At 36.5% G+C, this 15045-nt stretch overlaps 2 protein-coding genes across 2 annotated transcripts; both read left to right on the top strand.

Annotated features, from left to right (window-relative positions):
• The first annotated feature begins 2064 nt into the window (after positions 1 to 2064).
• On the top strand, positions 2065 to 4463 carry LOC121959239 (NHP2-like protein 1). Its single transcript, XM_042508464.1, has 3 exons — positions 2065 to 2277; positions 2453 to 2573; positions 3979 to 4463. Exons 1-3 carry the CDS (start codon positions 2275 to 2277, stop codon positions 4239 to 4241), a joined length of 387 nt encoding a protein of 128 aa, XP_042364398.1. The 5' UTR covers positions 2065 to 2274; the 3' UTR covers positions 4242 to 4463.
• Positions 4464 to 5446: 983 nt separating this feature from the next.
• crym (crystallin, mu) lies at positions 5447 to 10465 on the top strand. Its single transcript, XM_042508463.1, has 8 exons — positions 5447 to 5762; positions 5843 to 5993; positions 7601 to 7663; positions 7747 to 7848; positions 8539 to 8722; positions 9245 to 9366; positions 9474 to 9558; positions 9655 to 10465. Exons 1-8 carry the CDS (start codon positions 5596 to 5598, stop codon positions 9726 to 9728), a joined length of 948 nt encoding a protein of 315 aa, XP_042364397.1. The 5' UTR covers positions 5447 to 5595; the 3' UTR covers positions 9729 to 10465.
• The last annotated feature ends 4580 nt before the right edge of the window (positions 10466 to 15045 follow it).

A 15045-nucleotide genomic window follows, 5' to 3' on the forward strand; every position in this document is an offset into this window, starting at 1 on the left:
TAAAAAATAAATAGATAACAATAATTATTTAAAAAATAATAACATTTTAAGGTAAAAAAATAAAATCTTTTTGTAAAAATGTTGTTTTTACTCCCTTTTAAAAACAAAAATAATAATTATTATTATTTTTGTTTTTAAAAGGGAGTAAAAACAACATTTTTACAAAAAGAGATTTTCTGCAAAGAACGGTCAATCATATTGAGACCTTTTCTGTTCTTTTACAACAACCCATATCACTTTACCACACAGATATGTTATGACACAGCTCCACCCTCGAGCAAAAATGTTGCATTTCTTTCAATTTGTGGGACATTTTTTTGCCAAGTCAATCATTGCTTTTTTCTCCAATGTTTTCAAAATAAACCAGATCAAATTGCTCAGGTTTTAAAGGGTCAAATAGCATGTGAAAGTCATCTGAACACTGAAAACTGATGTCCAAGTTTCAAAGGGTTAAACTATAATTATTCATGATCTTTAACAGTTTACAGTGAGATAAAGTCAGACGCAGACAAGCTAGCAGCAGGGAAGAAGCTTGACAGGTCATAGCTGTGGTCACTACACATAAAAAAAGTGTTTTCTTAATTCAAAGTGATAGTTTATTGGAAAGCCAACACGTACTTGCTGTTATGTGAAAACCTGTTGCTATGTTTTGGTGATTTTCACCTTCTTAAAACCTCATTCCTAAAGCTCATTTGACGTCAATTATCTCAAGATAAGACAGAAAAAAAGAAGGTTGGCTCATGTTTTGTTCAAATGTCAGATTTCAGAGATACACAACATCTATAATGGCCAAAATGGATTTTCAGTTTTCTGTTCATGTTTCCTCTGTCACTGTTTATCTGCAGTGACAGAGCTTATTTAGCATCTCACACCCACTTTTCCATCCTTTGTGTGGATGCACAGGATGTTTAGGTTGCCATAGGAACGTCTAAGAAAGGTATTTGTGCATTTCTGTATTTCTGAAAAGATGCAGTCAAGCTGGATGACAGCAGCAGAAATCCAGTCTTTCCATTCTGCTGACTGTTTCTGCCAGACATCAAGAATACAAACTTTGACCTTTGAACCAAATGGTCACAAGAGTAAGTCACAAATACCTCTCTTTTAAATAGCATCTTGATATGCTACAGCTGTCAGGTCGATGGAAAAGTGCTCACTTCACAGATTTTAACTGAACTGCAGCCAATATTTAATAGAAATGTATAAAAATCACATTCGTTTTGGCATTATACAAAGAGACTGTGGTAAGATTTTACCTGCTTGATACTGATTTTACTTCTTTTGTTGTGATGCATAAATACAACAAAAACAAGTACACATCATCCATTTTATAATCTAACAGATGCCAAATTGCATCCTATTAATTATGAACATATTCATCTTAGAGGGTTCTAACATCCTATCTGAGAATAAATGTTAGAAATTGAGGATATTTTGAGTCCTGATGACAAATCCACTACAAAATCTGTATACATTGTTTCTAAACATTACTTCATTCATTGATATGAGTTAACCATTTATTTAAACTAAACACAGAACATTTCCTGAAAACTATATTTATAATACTATTATTGTGATTATTGTTAACTATTAGGTGCAATTATCTTCCATGTGCAATTGGTGTTAATATTTTTTTTAAGTGTTTAGTTTGGTACCTTTATTTTTTTTATTCTTTTGGGCCTCTTTTTCTTTTCTTTTCTTTTCTTTTTTTTCTATTATTTATTTATTTCTACCTATTTTACTATTTATATTGTTTTTTGCTTGCTTATGTTGTACACACCTTGCTGCTGTAACAATGCAATTTCCCCAGTGTGGAACTAATAAAGGATTATCTTTGTATGTAAATATGTATATATATATAACTAAAACTTTACAACTAAAAACTTGCAACTTCTTTCTGTGTTTTTGAAAGAAATCAACCCAATTTGCTCAAGCTATGAAGGCTGATATCCAGCAGGTGGCGGTAACGCCACTTTTTGGATGCCGACCGCCTTAACTAAACAAAGAAGAAGACCAAGGACGGTTAAAAAAACAGCATGTGGTGATTTGTAGTTTTTGGCTGCTGTGCCCAGTGCGCATGTGCTCTATCTCACACGTGCGGTGACCGTTTGGACTGGCTGCATGCGACAGAGCTGAGGAAACCCGCAGCTTCACAAAGATATCACCTACACGAACAATAACTCTCGTTTTGTCGTCCTTTCTATCCCGAGTGAAAGGAAATAGTCCTCCGTGAAGCATTTCGCCGAGAGGGCCGGAACAGCAGAGAAACGAGTCACCATGGTGAGTGTTGTGACTGAGCTAACAAGCTAACACACTAGCTAACTGTTAGCAAGCTGGAGGAAACAGGCTGCGGGGCGAACTAACGCAAAACAACTTTTTATTTATTCACTGTTTAGAGCTTGATAACTTAATTTCCGGTGATTAATGTGTGTTTCGTGTTGTGTACTGCGACCAGACTGAACCCCAAGTGAACCCAAAGGCCTACCCGCTGGCCGACGCCACGCTGACCAAAACCATCCTGGACCTGGTGCAGCAAGCGTCCAACTACAAGCAGCTGAGGAAGGGAGCTAACGAAGGTGAGGAAAAGTCTCTAAAAATGTAACTAGTTCATGGTCCACATGCAGGATCAGGGTTCCAGCTGATACCTGAAAAGTCTCAAAAAGCATTGAATTTATTAATCTTAATATAAGGCCTTAGTTTGTATTAAAATGATTTAAACAAATTCATTAAGATGTCGTAAAAATGCTTGTTAGAAGTTGAATTTAGTGATTTCTTCCCCTAACGTAGCATTATGAAACCTCAAAATACTTAGCACACATTTGAACTTGCATACCAGTTTTATACATTGCATTGTAGCACAGTTTTATATTACACACACACTCACACACACACTATATACTAAATCACACACACACACACACACACACACTCTACTACTACATCAGGTTCTCTGAGTGACATATTCTTTCCAAAATGTATTTGGAGATCTGACTGAATCGGTCTAGAGGATATTAACATGTACACATCGAAAATATAAGTGTTCTGATGTTTCTACCATACAGTATTGTTACAGAGGGTGAAGTCATCTATTGATGATTGATGATTTTTTTTCAGATGAGCTACAAACACAGCTGTGTCTCAAATGTCTGCATTTAAATGACCATGACCCTAGAAACTTCACTGAAGGTCTTTTACAAATCACTGTCATCACCGTACAGCTGCAAGGATTAGTCAGTTTCTGAATTTGTTTAACAAATGAAAATCTTTCTCCAAGGTGATTCATTTTCTGAGCAGAAATGCCAAATATTTGCTGGTATTGGTTCTCAAATGTGAGGGTTGGCTGCTTATTTTCATCATATATGATAATCAAGAGAAAATATGTTTATGTTTAAAATAAGTGTTGGTTGAATAAAGTGTATTGCAGTTTAAGGAAGTGATTGGCTTTTTGCACTAATAGTCAAGAAAGTAATCTGCAGACTTATCTCAGAATTGATTGTAAAACCAGGAAGGCTACCAGTGCACAACTTGTTATTAACCCTTTAAAACCTGGAGCAACATCGCTGCTTTCAGATAACTTTTTTTTTAAAAACATGGAAAAAGGGCAATGAGTGACTTGGTAAGAAATGTTTACAAATTGCAAGAAATAAGTACATTTAGATTTTTTTTAATCCTAGGAAACAACTATATTGATATAGTTCTATCATGTAAGATAGTTACAGAATTGTTACAATTAGTAAACACTTTTTCCAAGACTTGTTTGTATTTTTTTCCCCCAATTTACAGGTAATTTTTGTTTCCTTTTTTCTGATGAATTGCACAGTTTGGCATCATTTCTTCTTTTTTTACTAATTGCCTTCTTCCCATGTTTTATGAAATGAATAAACCAAGCCAATTTGTTCAGGTTTGAAGCGGTTAAAGTATTCATGGTTCACAGTTATGATGCACACACATTATTTTAACTGTGATCTCTTTCTCCTGCAGCCACTAAAACCCTGAACAGAGGCATCGCTGAGTTTATTGTGATGGCTGCTGATGCTGAACCACTGGAGATCATCCTCCACCTGCCACTGCTCTGTGAGGACAAGAACGTCCCGTACGTGTTTGTCCGCTCCAAGCAGGCCCTCGGCCGGGCCTGTGGGGTGTCTCGCCCCGTCATCGCTACCTCAGTCACCATAAAGGAGGGCTCTCAGCTCAAACCGCAGATTCAGTCTGTTCAGATGGCTATTGAGAGACTGCTCGTCTGATTTTTGTTGCACTGTTGTGACAAATTCTCCTTTTGAAAAAAAAGGGAGAAAGACGAATTCTAGTTTGAAAATAAGATTGTTTGATAAAAAACAGTTAAGCATGATAAAAAAAAATATAGATGTTCTTTTCTTTTTTACTTTTTAGGACATCGTGTCCACTTGAGTGTATCAGTTTGCCATGGCATCACCTGATTCATAATAAAAAATAATTTTTTATTTAAACCCAGTGTTTGTTCACTTCAGTGTTTTGTGTTTTCATTCAGATTGTGTTGTTAACCTTTAACAATATCCAGTGTCCAAAGCAATTTGTAATTAATATTGGGATTGATACATTTGGGGAAGAATTTGAGTTTCAGCCCTATAGAGGGCAATGTTCTGTGTCTAGGGAGAATGTTTTGAATGCAACCAAATGAAACGGCAGCGCTGCTGCTATGTGCTTCAGGCCACTAATAAGCTGTGACTTTTAGCCTACCCAAACTGTTAAGAGATGCCTCCCAATATTCATGCTACAATATATTTAATGCTGAAAAGTGGTAGTAATGAGGTAAAGTAATAAGATCCTTAGGTAGCCTAAAAGCAACAACTGCGACCGGAAAACAGAAAAAAATCCCACTTAACTAAAACAATGCAAGTGCTAAGAAACTACTTTTAAATATAAAAAAGAAATGGTATTTAATTCTGGAGAAAGGTGGACCACACACACATCTATGTCAATATCTATCTATCTATATATATATATATGTATGTATGTGTGTATCAATCTCTCTTTATTTATACATATGTATGTATATATATATGTGTGTGTGTGTGTGTGTTTATTTAAATAAAAATGTGTAGCAGCTAAATGAATAATGTAGAGAACTGGAAAGTACATTTGACTTAAATGCTGAGGAGTAGGAATTTAAAGTTGTGTCCCTTAAAAGTGATCAATTAAGTTTTATTTTTTCATAATAATAAATCATACTTAATTTAACATTTTGTATTAATAATTTAAATCTGCAAAGAAACTAATAAGCTTAACAACTAAACGTATTGGAGTAAAAAAAAAAAAGTACAAGATTTGTTTTTGAATATGTTGTGATTTAGAAGTCTAACGTGGCAGAAAATAAAAATATGCATTGAAGTAAAGTTAAAATTCTTCACAGCTGCTCGTAATTACAGGACTTGAGTAGATGTACTCTCCACTCAAATTTCACCACAGATTTTTAGCCCTCTATGACCCCGCCAGCCTTCCGTCCTCGTGTTTAAAGAGCCTTACTGCGGCTCGTGAACGCAGCTCGTCCACACAGTCAGCGGCTGAACTTTGGAGCAAACTCACCACGATCAGCCTTCGTGAGTCAAACAGGAAGAAACCATGGCCGGGCCTCCTGTCGTTATCTGGGAGCACGAAGTGAAGCCGCTGTTGCGTTACCGGGAGCTGGTCCCCCGTCTGGAGGAAGCTTTGGGGAAATTCTCCAGACGAGACAGCGCAGAGGTGATCCAGCCGACGCGCACCACTGTGCCGCTGCAGAAGCACAGCGGGTAGGCCTGCGTCAGCCTGAACAAACACGGAACCAACACGCGCTTTGCTATTGCTGGCTAACAATCCTTCACTTTTACAGCTTCCTGGGCTTGATGCCTACTTACATGGAGAATGACGGGATCCTGTGCACAAAATTGGTGTGTTTCTACAAAAGGGAGGACGGTTCAAAGCTGCCGTCCACAAACGCAACAGTGGTGCTGCTGGACCCGGAGTATGGGAATGTAAAGGCTGTGAGTAAAACCAGTGGTGGAACAAGTATTTAGGTCCTTTACTCACGTAAAAGTACTAATACCACTCTGTGAAAATACACAGTTGCAAGTAAAAGTCCTGCTTTGAAAATGTCACTAGAGTAGAAGTAAGTATGATTAGCAAAATGCACTTAATATATTAAAAGTAAAAGCACCCAATGCGCAAACAAACTAATAAATACATACATAACTACATAAATTAATGAATCTTGAAAAAACATACCCCCAAAAACCTTCACGATTATAAAAAACACCCCAAAAATTCAAAACCATGAAATAATAAAATTTTAAAAATCAGGATTATTTAGAAAAATAGAAAAAGACTGTGATATCAATATAAACAGCAGTTATTTCTTTTAATAGATGGATTGATGAATCATCTAATCCTTGCAGTTGTACTTCTTACAGCTGTTGGGTAATGTAATTAATATCAGGGCTTTATATTTTATAAACGCTCCTTATGATTTTAATGCACAAAACTTGTAAAGTAACTAAAGCCGTCAGATAAATGTAGTGAAGTAAAAAGTTCAATATACCCTTCTAAAATGTAGTGGAGTATAAAGTAGATGAGAAAAAACCCAGCCACATTACAAGCCTTTGTCATTGACCACATCCCACCCTCCATAAGAAAAGGAGACAGACTAAAGAAGCTCAACCAAAGTGAAACTTTTTGGATTTACAAATTACAGGCCACTAAATACCCAGGCTTAAATGAGGACCTAGATTTTACTGCATTCCTGTAAACTTTGTCACTATATGTAAATAAAAGTTATCTGTTTCTTGTTTTTTGGTTTTGTTTGTTAAGAAGCAAACATTTTTCACCTTTTAGTTGTTATATTTACTATTTATGAGCATTTTGAACCTAAATGATGCCATCTGCTGGAATTTGTAAACACCTACACTCTCTCCAGGCCACAGCCCCCAGATACATCTGTATCAAAGGACCTTTTGTCATCCTCAGATCTGTTTGACTCCCTGGCGAAAGCTTGCATGCCGAAACGCGTAGGAGTGTCATCATGACCATGCCTTAGAAATATCGGCACTTTGAAGGTTTGAAGTACGAGTACTTCAAATTCAGGTGTCAAATTTTTATGTCAGTTGTAAGGTTTTTGTACTAAAAATGCCCCAAAATATCGTCAGTCATTTCAGGACCACTGTAAATTGGACAGCTCCTCACTAACGTACCCCACTGGAAACCACAGCTGTAAAACAGTTATCTTTTCGTCTAACCAAATGTCCACTAACTTACAAGCCAACTTATAACATTTAATTGAAAGCATTAAGCAAACCAGCCAATGTTTTACTGTAACATGGACGTGCAGTGGCCAGTATGTGGTACCTTACTACATTGGGATCTCATGATCACAAGATTTTTTCTCATTATTTACAAGATCTTTTCTCGCAGTTACGAGATAAGGAGTTCATTTTTTTATTTTTATTTTTTTTTAAATATTCAATGAATGCAACACTTCTGTAGTGATGCGATAGGAACTGTTTAAAATGACAGAGAACATCTTAGGAAAAATTCATTTGACATGTACTTTAGCAGCCTCACTCAGGCCTGTCTGAACAGAGTTTCCAACCTGCAGGTCATGGATGGAGAGTTAATAACAAGCATGAGGACAGCTGCAGTCTCGGCCATCTCTGCTAAGGTACGTCCTTTGCTTCTATTCGCACAGTGTCTTTCATCTTTCAGTGCCGTCCTAATGTTTAACATTGTGTTTGTGTCACGCAGTTTCTGATGGATCCTGAAGCAAAGGTGTTGGCTATCTTGGGGACTGGCAAACAGGCCTTAAGTCATTACAATGCATTCACAGAAATGTTTTCATTTAAAGAGGTATGGACTGCCCGCCCTATGATCTGCTGTGCATTATGTTATTGCTGCACTGATATTGTAGTATTCCATTAAGACAATGTGACAGACACAGAAACCTGTTTGGGATTGTCTGAATTCGACAAAGTATCATGGTAGTTTGACTCTTTTAAACTTGAGCAAATTGGCTTGATTTCTTTAAAAACAAGGGAAGAAACCAATGAGCAACTTAACTAGAAATACACCAAAATTGGCAAGAAAGTAGTAACAAGTTACAAGAAAATGACATAAAATTAGCAAAGAAAAAAGAACAGAAACTGGAAATTATATGACAAATAGTGCAAAAATGAAATTAAAAGGATAAAAATAATTATATAATTAACATAATTCATATAATATAAATAAATGATAATAAATAAATTTTTTAGTGTGACCTAATTTAAAAAGATATTTATATAAATGCAGTTCTCTTGATATTTTTGGTTTGTATTTTAGATTTGGCACATTTCATGTCATGTTGCTCATCCCTCCTTCACATGTTTTTAAAAAGAATCAACCCAATTTGCTCAAAGTTCAAAGGTTTAACGCTGATGAAAGGCATCTGAATGCAGCGCAAGAAAGGGTTAACAACAACACTGACAACTTATTGATATGTTAGTTAGTTGTGATTGTTTGATATAATAGGGTTAAACTTACCCTGGGTCCTCGCCACAGGTGCGCGTGTGGAGCCGCACGAGACAGGGAGGCGAGAGGTTTTGTAGCTCGGTCAGTGGTCCGGTGATGATTTGTGCCTCAGTGGAGGAGGCGGTGAGGGTGGCGGACGCCATAGTGACGGTAACCAGATGTACAGAGCCAGTGCTCTTTGGTCAGTGGGTTAAACCAGGAGCCCATGTGGCAGGTAAGAATAAATGATTAACACACACACACAAAAAAAATCTTTACCAGGCGCATTTAGCAAAAATGGTAAAATTGTGTTGCTGATTCCACATTAAGCATCTTTTCAGTTTTTTTTTTTATCCATACAGATACAGGATTCTAAACTCAACCAGCTGGCTGGCTTGTCCAGTTAGAGTAATACTGACATGACTTAGGCATCAGTGGATCTTATTTATTTGTGTAACCAAAGTAGATTTTTTTCATATAAAAACATTACAGACTGTAAAATCTATCACCAAAAATACATCAATTTATTAAAAAAAAGACCCTTTTTAAGTAAATGCTTATTTAAAATCACAATAGTTAATTTAATATAATAGAAATCTAAAAGTAACTTAGTTAAATAAATAAAAAACCAGCAGGGAGGGAGCTATGGCAGAGTCCGGTGACGTCATCCTCTCTGGGGTCAGTCTGTCACGGTGCTATTATTATTCTATTGAAATTAAAATGAATGTTTCTCACTGTTTCTGCTGTTGCTGAGCAGCAGTGGGAGCTTGCAGGCCAAACTGGCGGGAACTGGATGACGTGTTGATGAAGGAGGCGGTGGTGTACACCGACAGCAGGGAGGGAGCTATGGCAGAGTCCGGTGACGTCATCCTCTCTGGGGTCAGTCTGTCACGGTGCTTTCTAACTGCCTCAATAAGATCACTTAAGTATGTGTTCTCTTTGCCGAATATGTGCAATGAAATATGAATTTGGATGTCTTGATTCAGGCTGAGGTGTTTGCAGAGCTCGGAGATATTATTAATGGGACAAAACCTGCCCTCCGAGAGAAGACAACTGTGTTCAAATCCCTTGGTAAACCCAGTTTTATACATGCCTTGTCCATCCATTCACATGGAAAGTACTTAATTTTTACAGCTCAGTACATTAAGGCTTTTTTCTTTACAACAGGAATGGGAGTTCAGGATGCAGTGTCTGCTAAGCTGGTATTTGACCAATGGAAAGCCAAAGCCAGTCACCCATGAAGCGGTCAAGTATTTAAATCCTGATATGTTTGTTTTACACAATAGAATAAAATCAACAGCATCACACAAAAGCAAGTCAACTGAGATGGGATTTAAGAAGTGATTCAAAAGAAGACAGCGAGCCTTATCTCCTCTGGCAGGTCGTTCCAAAGCTGAGGGGCCCTGATGGCAAGCAAGGTCACCTCTAGATCCTTCCAACCTCCTAACCGACGTCCAGGCTAATTATTTATATGGTCGTTAAAAATATGTAATTATTGACTGGCCCCTGGCTTCCCCTCATTTTGCAAAATTGACCCATAGGCAAGTTGAGTATCCCTGCACTAGATAGGCCAACAAACATTGCCATCCCAGGAAAGTAAATCTAAGTGTGTTTGTCCACTGCAGCACTGAAACACTGACAAAATGAGTCCAAATTTACATCGGCTTCCTGGAGCAAAAGTGCAATTTAATCATTGCTCATTCCTAAAGAAAATGTATTTGCTGAGTAGTTAGTGCTCATATTGTCTCTCTCAATTAGACAAGAAGACAAAGCATTTTTTAACATGAGTAATTTGGTATCAATCTTTGCAAATTTCTTTATACATAATTGTAAGTTTAGCAACAGAAAACTTAGTACTGTCTATTTTCTGAAGTATGTGAAACTACTCAGTGATTCCACTAAAAAGTCTATAACAAGACACTTGATATTTGTATGTTTTATATATGTTTTTTTTTTTTTTTTTTTAAAGTAATATCCACATGGCCTTTTGTAATTATTTTGTTTGGTTACGGTAAATTGTATACTGATTTTGTTACAATTTGTTGTGTAAATAAAGATCGAAGAAAAAAAAAAGCCAATGACCAATCGCGAGCCGAGGATGTCAAGTTTGAGGAAGTAAACAGCGGGCTGTTTGATTTCACTATGATACATCAATGTGGTGTGTGTGTGTGTGTGTGTGTGTGTGTGTGTGTGTGTGTGGTGTTAATGGTCTGAAAGAGAAAAAGAAGACGGAAAGAGATACAGGTCCAATCTGAAAACGAACAGGAGCTCTGAAAGCGGCGCACAAAAACGGAGGAAAACAAGAAGATGACAAACTTCATCCGCAGCTCGGTTTCTTGTTGTTAGCACCAACGACGTTAACCAGTGAGTGTTAACGTTACAAGTATTAATCAGCCTGCTGACAGGTGTGATGATGATGATGACAGCATTGATGGTGATGCAGGAGGTGATGATGAAGACCATCGGAATCACGTGGTAAGTGACATGACTGTTTAATTAGGAGAGCTAACTCTCTGGTATCACTTAAGTTTACTACCATATGTGGACATTAAGGACAAAAAGGTCCACTTTCAAAAACCTTCTTAAAAATATTATCTTGAAATATTTCCCCCCTCACTTTTTGTGGTTAAATCTTTTAATCGACTTCAGTTCCGATCAAAACTACTATGGTAGTGTATTTGTACGCAGTTTATTATAGTCCCATTAGAAAATTGAAATTGGAACTCCAAAATTTGCCAAGAAAAAAAAAAATCTTTCTTTACAAAAATCATTCCATATGCAGTTACAAAATGATCACCAAATCAAAATAGACAAATAACCCATTTGGACAGAAATATCCGTAATGACACCACAGGGTTAAGTAGGGCTGTAACCTAATATTCAGAGATTTGTTTATTAAGTAGGTATTCGAGTGAGCAAATTTTGATGTATCTTCCATAGTTAGGACACTTATCATTATAGATGCACAATGCAATTTAACAGACTGATTTAGAACACTGGACACAAATTACTGTATTGAAATAATCTATGAACCAGTTTGAGTTTTTTAACTTTACTAATAAGGTCCATGAAATGTCACTGCAAAAGCTCTGGAGCCCTGAACGTGTTTTTAGGACAGCCCGAAAAATAAGGTGGGACGCAGTTATACATAGTGTCATTTTGATGTGAAAGTAAAGAATGGAGAAAAAAAAGTACAGTATGTTTTTCATGTCATTGTGTGCCCATTGTTGACCTGTATATTTCCTTTTTTTTTCTTTTAGAATACAAGAAGCTCCAGAAAGACCACCTGCAACAACAGGGATCGGATCCAGTCAGCAATTCTGTCACAGAACTGAGGTAAATTCTTGCACCAATGCAGCCACATCATACTCTTTATTTATTAACTTAAATCACAAAATCTGCCACATCATGTCCTGCGCTTGAGCCACTGGCATTATCATGCAGTTCAAAAAAAAAAGATTTTAAAGTTTGACTAAGTGGCAGATGGTTTCTATGAATTTAACAGTATAATTGTATCCTGTTTAATCCCAAACTACACGAGATGCCTAGGGTTTCAAAACACATACGGCTTTAATAATCTATACATTGTAGCTGGAAATGGATTTAACATGAGTTTAAAAGCCAAAATGGGTAAATAAAATATGTTCTTAAACCATAATTCACCAGTGTATAAAAAGAAGAGGAACGTTATGTCTTTTAGTCCCAGAGAATATCATGCAACCATCTGTCAAATGCAATGACTAAAATTCAAATGAACTGTAATACAATATAAGGAAACAAAATATAGGATTATTGGTCCCGTTTTTCCCCAAATTAGTTTAATTTTCTCTCAACTCTGGCAAGTAAACATTGCAGAATATTAACTAAAGTACAAATATCACTGTCTAATTTAAATTTCAGTTCATCAACGTAAAACTTTTAACAATAATATTAATAATACAATACTGGAAGGTGAAGCATCAGTTTTCTATGTTATGGATATTTCAGTTTGTTTTTTTTAAGTCTGCTGTATGATTTAGGGGCTTCTATGCAGCACACAAGCTCCAATAAGGATTGGGGAGCAGGTTTCCTGGTTGTAATGATAGGGAATGAGGCATAAGTCTTGGATCTTCCAGCCCCATTTCTCCGATAGTTGTGAATTTCTCAGTCATCCTGGAGCTGTGAAACATGCTGTCTGTAACTTTAGCATAGAAATATTTTAGTGTTTCTCCTTGACCGAATCTTTTTCCCACCTGTGTCGATCAGTGTCATCATCATTTTCCAACCCTTTGTCTCCCCTGTGCTATATTTCCATACATAAGAATCAAACTTAAAATAAATGATGACATTATAGATACTACACATTTTTCTATAAGGAACGATTTATGAAAAGTTTAGATGCAGATACACCCATAGGAGCAGTGTGGCTCAAACTTGGAGGGAAAAATTTGGAGAAAAAATCCATAATCCATGAAGGTATACTTTTAATGTGTGAAGCATTAGGAATGCAGTTTCTCCTTGGTTAGGACAATTTTTTAGTTAGGATGACTAAGCTATATTTGCTGATGCATGGACTGTTGTGTCTTTTTGTGTGTGTCAGATTTGTTCTCTGTGGCAATGTTTGTGTAGTGTCCTATGATATTTTTGTGGGTAAATATTTAATGAATAATAATTTTGCGGATTAGTATTTATTCTAATTTAATAATATCAGAAATATTATTTAGGGGGTAAACAAGAAGGGAACATTATAATAGATAAGCAACATGTCCACAAGATGGCAGTGTTGTCTTGCACTGGCATCAGCAGAATGTCTTTTTTTTCAGCAGCTTTTAATTTTATAATAAAATTAGGCCTTTGGTTCGTCTTTAACCCTTTAAAACCTGGATTGGTATCAGTTTTCTTGTGCTGTGTTCAGTCGCCTTTCAAATGCATTTAAACCGTCAGCACCTGAGAAAATTGGTCTTTTGAAAACATGGCTAAAAAGGCAATAAGCAACTTGGCAAGAGATATCCAATAAATTGAAGAAATTAGGAAAAGGAAAAGACCTGAAAATTAGTTTTTAAAAAAGCAGAGAGACAAGGAAAAATAGAATGGTCAGAAATTAACAATAAAAAAGGGAAACATATCCAGAATATATATATTTATGACAATTATTATCAGCAATTTTATTTTATTTTATTTTATTTTATTTTTTAACCTCATGATGTGTTTTTGGGGGAAATCAAGCCAATTAAGTCTGGTTTCAAAGGGTTAACTTAGCCATAGGCCTATGTATATATACACACGTGACTGGAAATACCAAATTATACTCTTAATTGGTTAATTGTAATTTACCCCTTTTAAAATGAGAATCACCCATTCAATCCAATAGTATAACTATAATAATAAAATAATAAAAAATCATCAGTTCTATTGGCATAATTACAGGGACCATCTTTTTGCATCTTATGAACAAGGCAGCTTGTGGGCCCTACATCTCTGACGTAAACAGATTTACATTTGCAAAGCAATTGCACTAATGTCTGCACTCTCATTAAACATAAATTCAAACCACACTCATTAAGGCTCAGTGCGACCTTATAACAACAGCATCTGGTGGTAAACAATGTGGAAAAAGAAGACATATGAGAAGGATCAGCACAAACAAAATCAATTGCAAATCTTTTGCTTAAAAATAGTTTTATTTTTATGCTTTCAAACTAGTGCAAATACGTGCAAACTGAAAATAGACAACCCTGTGAGCAGGCCCTCTCACATTAACACAGTAAAGCCTGAAAGCTTCATAATCATGTTCAGAGAAATGGCCGTTGATGCAGTGGCTCGACCTTATTGATTTTACCTGGTCTTGTTTTGGTCGTCCTCCAGTGGTCCCTTCACTCAGTAGGGTGGTTTTGCAGTCGGATGCTAACATTAGCGTGGCACATAAATGTGCCAAAAGGCGAGGAGGCAAGTGATCCACACCAGTTCCCCGGCATCCATTTATCCACATTCATTATTCAGGAATACAAAACCACTCAGTCAAATCTCAGCCCATAAAAAGATTTTCTATACTGCTCGCCACATGAAAGATTCATCCCCCCCTGTTTCGGGAACAATGCTTAGACGATACTCAATATATATGCATTTATTACCCTTAAATTCTTCACCAGCGAGACTGAAGAACAAACAGGTAGAAAAAGATGGTCATGGAAATTCAGGAATTTGAAAATACATCTGTTCTGGGTTAATTGCGCCCCTACAGCCTACCGACTAGAGTATCAGGATTAAAATGCAAACCAGAGATACTAAAAGCTACACTGTGTATTTCAGAATTCAACATTTTACAGCTGTAACCTGTAGCAACCACAACTGTGCACATTTTATTTAAAGGGATACTTTGCCGATTTTCAACCAGCTTTATATGATGTGAGAAGTATGTGTAAATGATCTGTGGTACACTTTTCCTGCATTTAACCAGTGCCTAGATATCCCTCTTTTTCCCCAAAGAAACTTCTTCAAATGACGTAAATGACATCATTTCGCAGTTTCGCCGGTTCTTGGGGCTGTTGCTCAAACTACTGCCTGTATTTCTGCATTTTC

The sequence above is a fragment of the Plectropomus leopardus genome, chromosome 19 (assembly GCF_008729295.1).
Source record: "Plectropomus leopardus isolate mb chromosome 19, YSFRI_Pleo_2.0, whole genome shotgun sequence".
Lineage (NCBI taxonomy): Eukaryota > Metazoa > Chordata > Actinopteri > Perciformes > Serranidae > Plectropomus > Plectropomus leopardus.

Coding starts and splice junctions, on each gene's coding strand:
- LOC121959239 (XM_042508464.1), top strand. Junction 2,574..3,978: donor GAGGAAGGGAGCTAACGAAG/GTGAGGAAAAGT, acceptor TTTCTCCTGCAG/CCACTAAAACCCTGAACAGA.
- crym (XM_042508463.1), top strand. CDS start 5,596: ATGGCCGGGCCTCCTGTCGTTATCTGGGAGCACGAAGTGAAGCCGCTG. Junction 5,763..5,842: donor CCGCTGCAGAAGCACAGCGG/GTAGGCCTGCGT, acceptor TCACTTTTACAG/CTTCCTGGGCTTGATGCCTA. Junction 9,367..9,473: donor GTGACGTCATCCTCTCTGGG/GTCAGTCTGTCA, acceptor GTCTTGATTCAG/GCTGAGGTGTTTGCAGAGCT.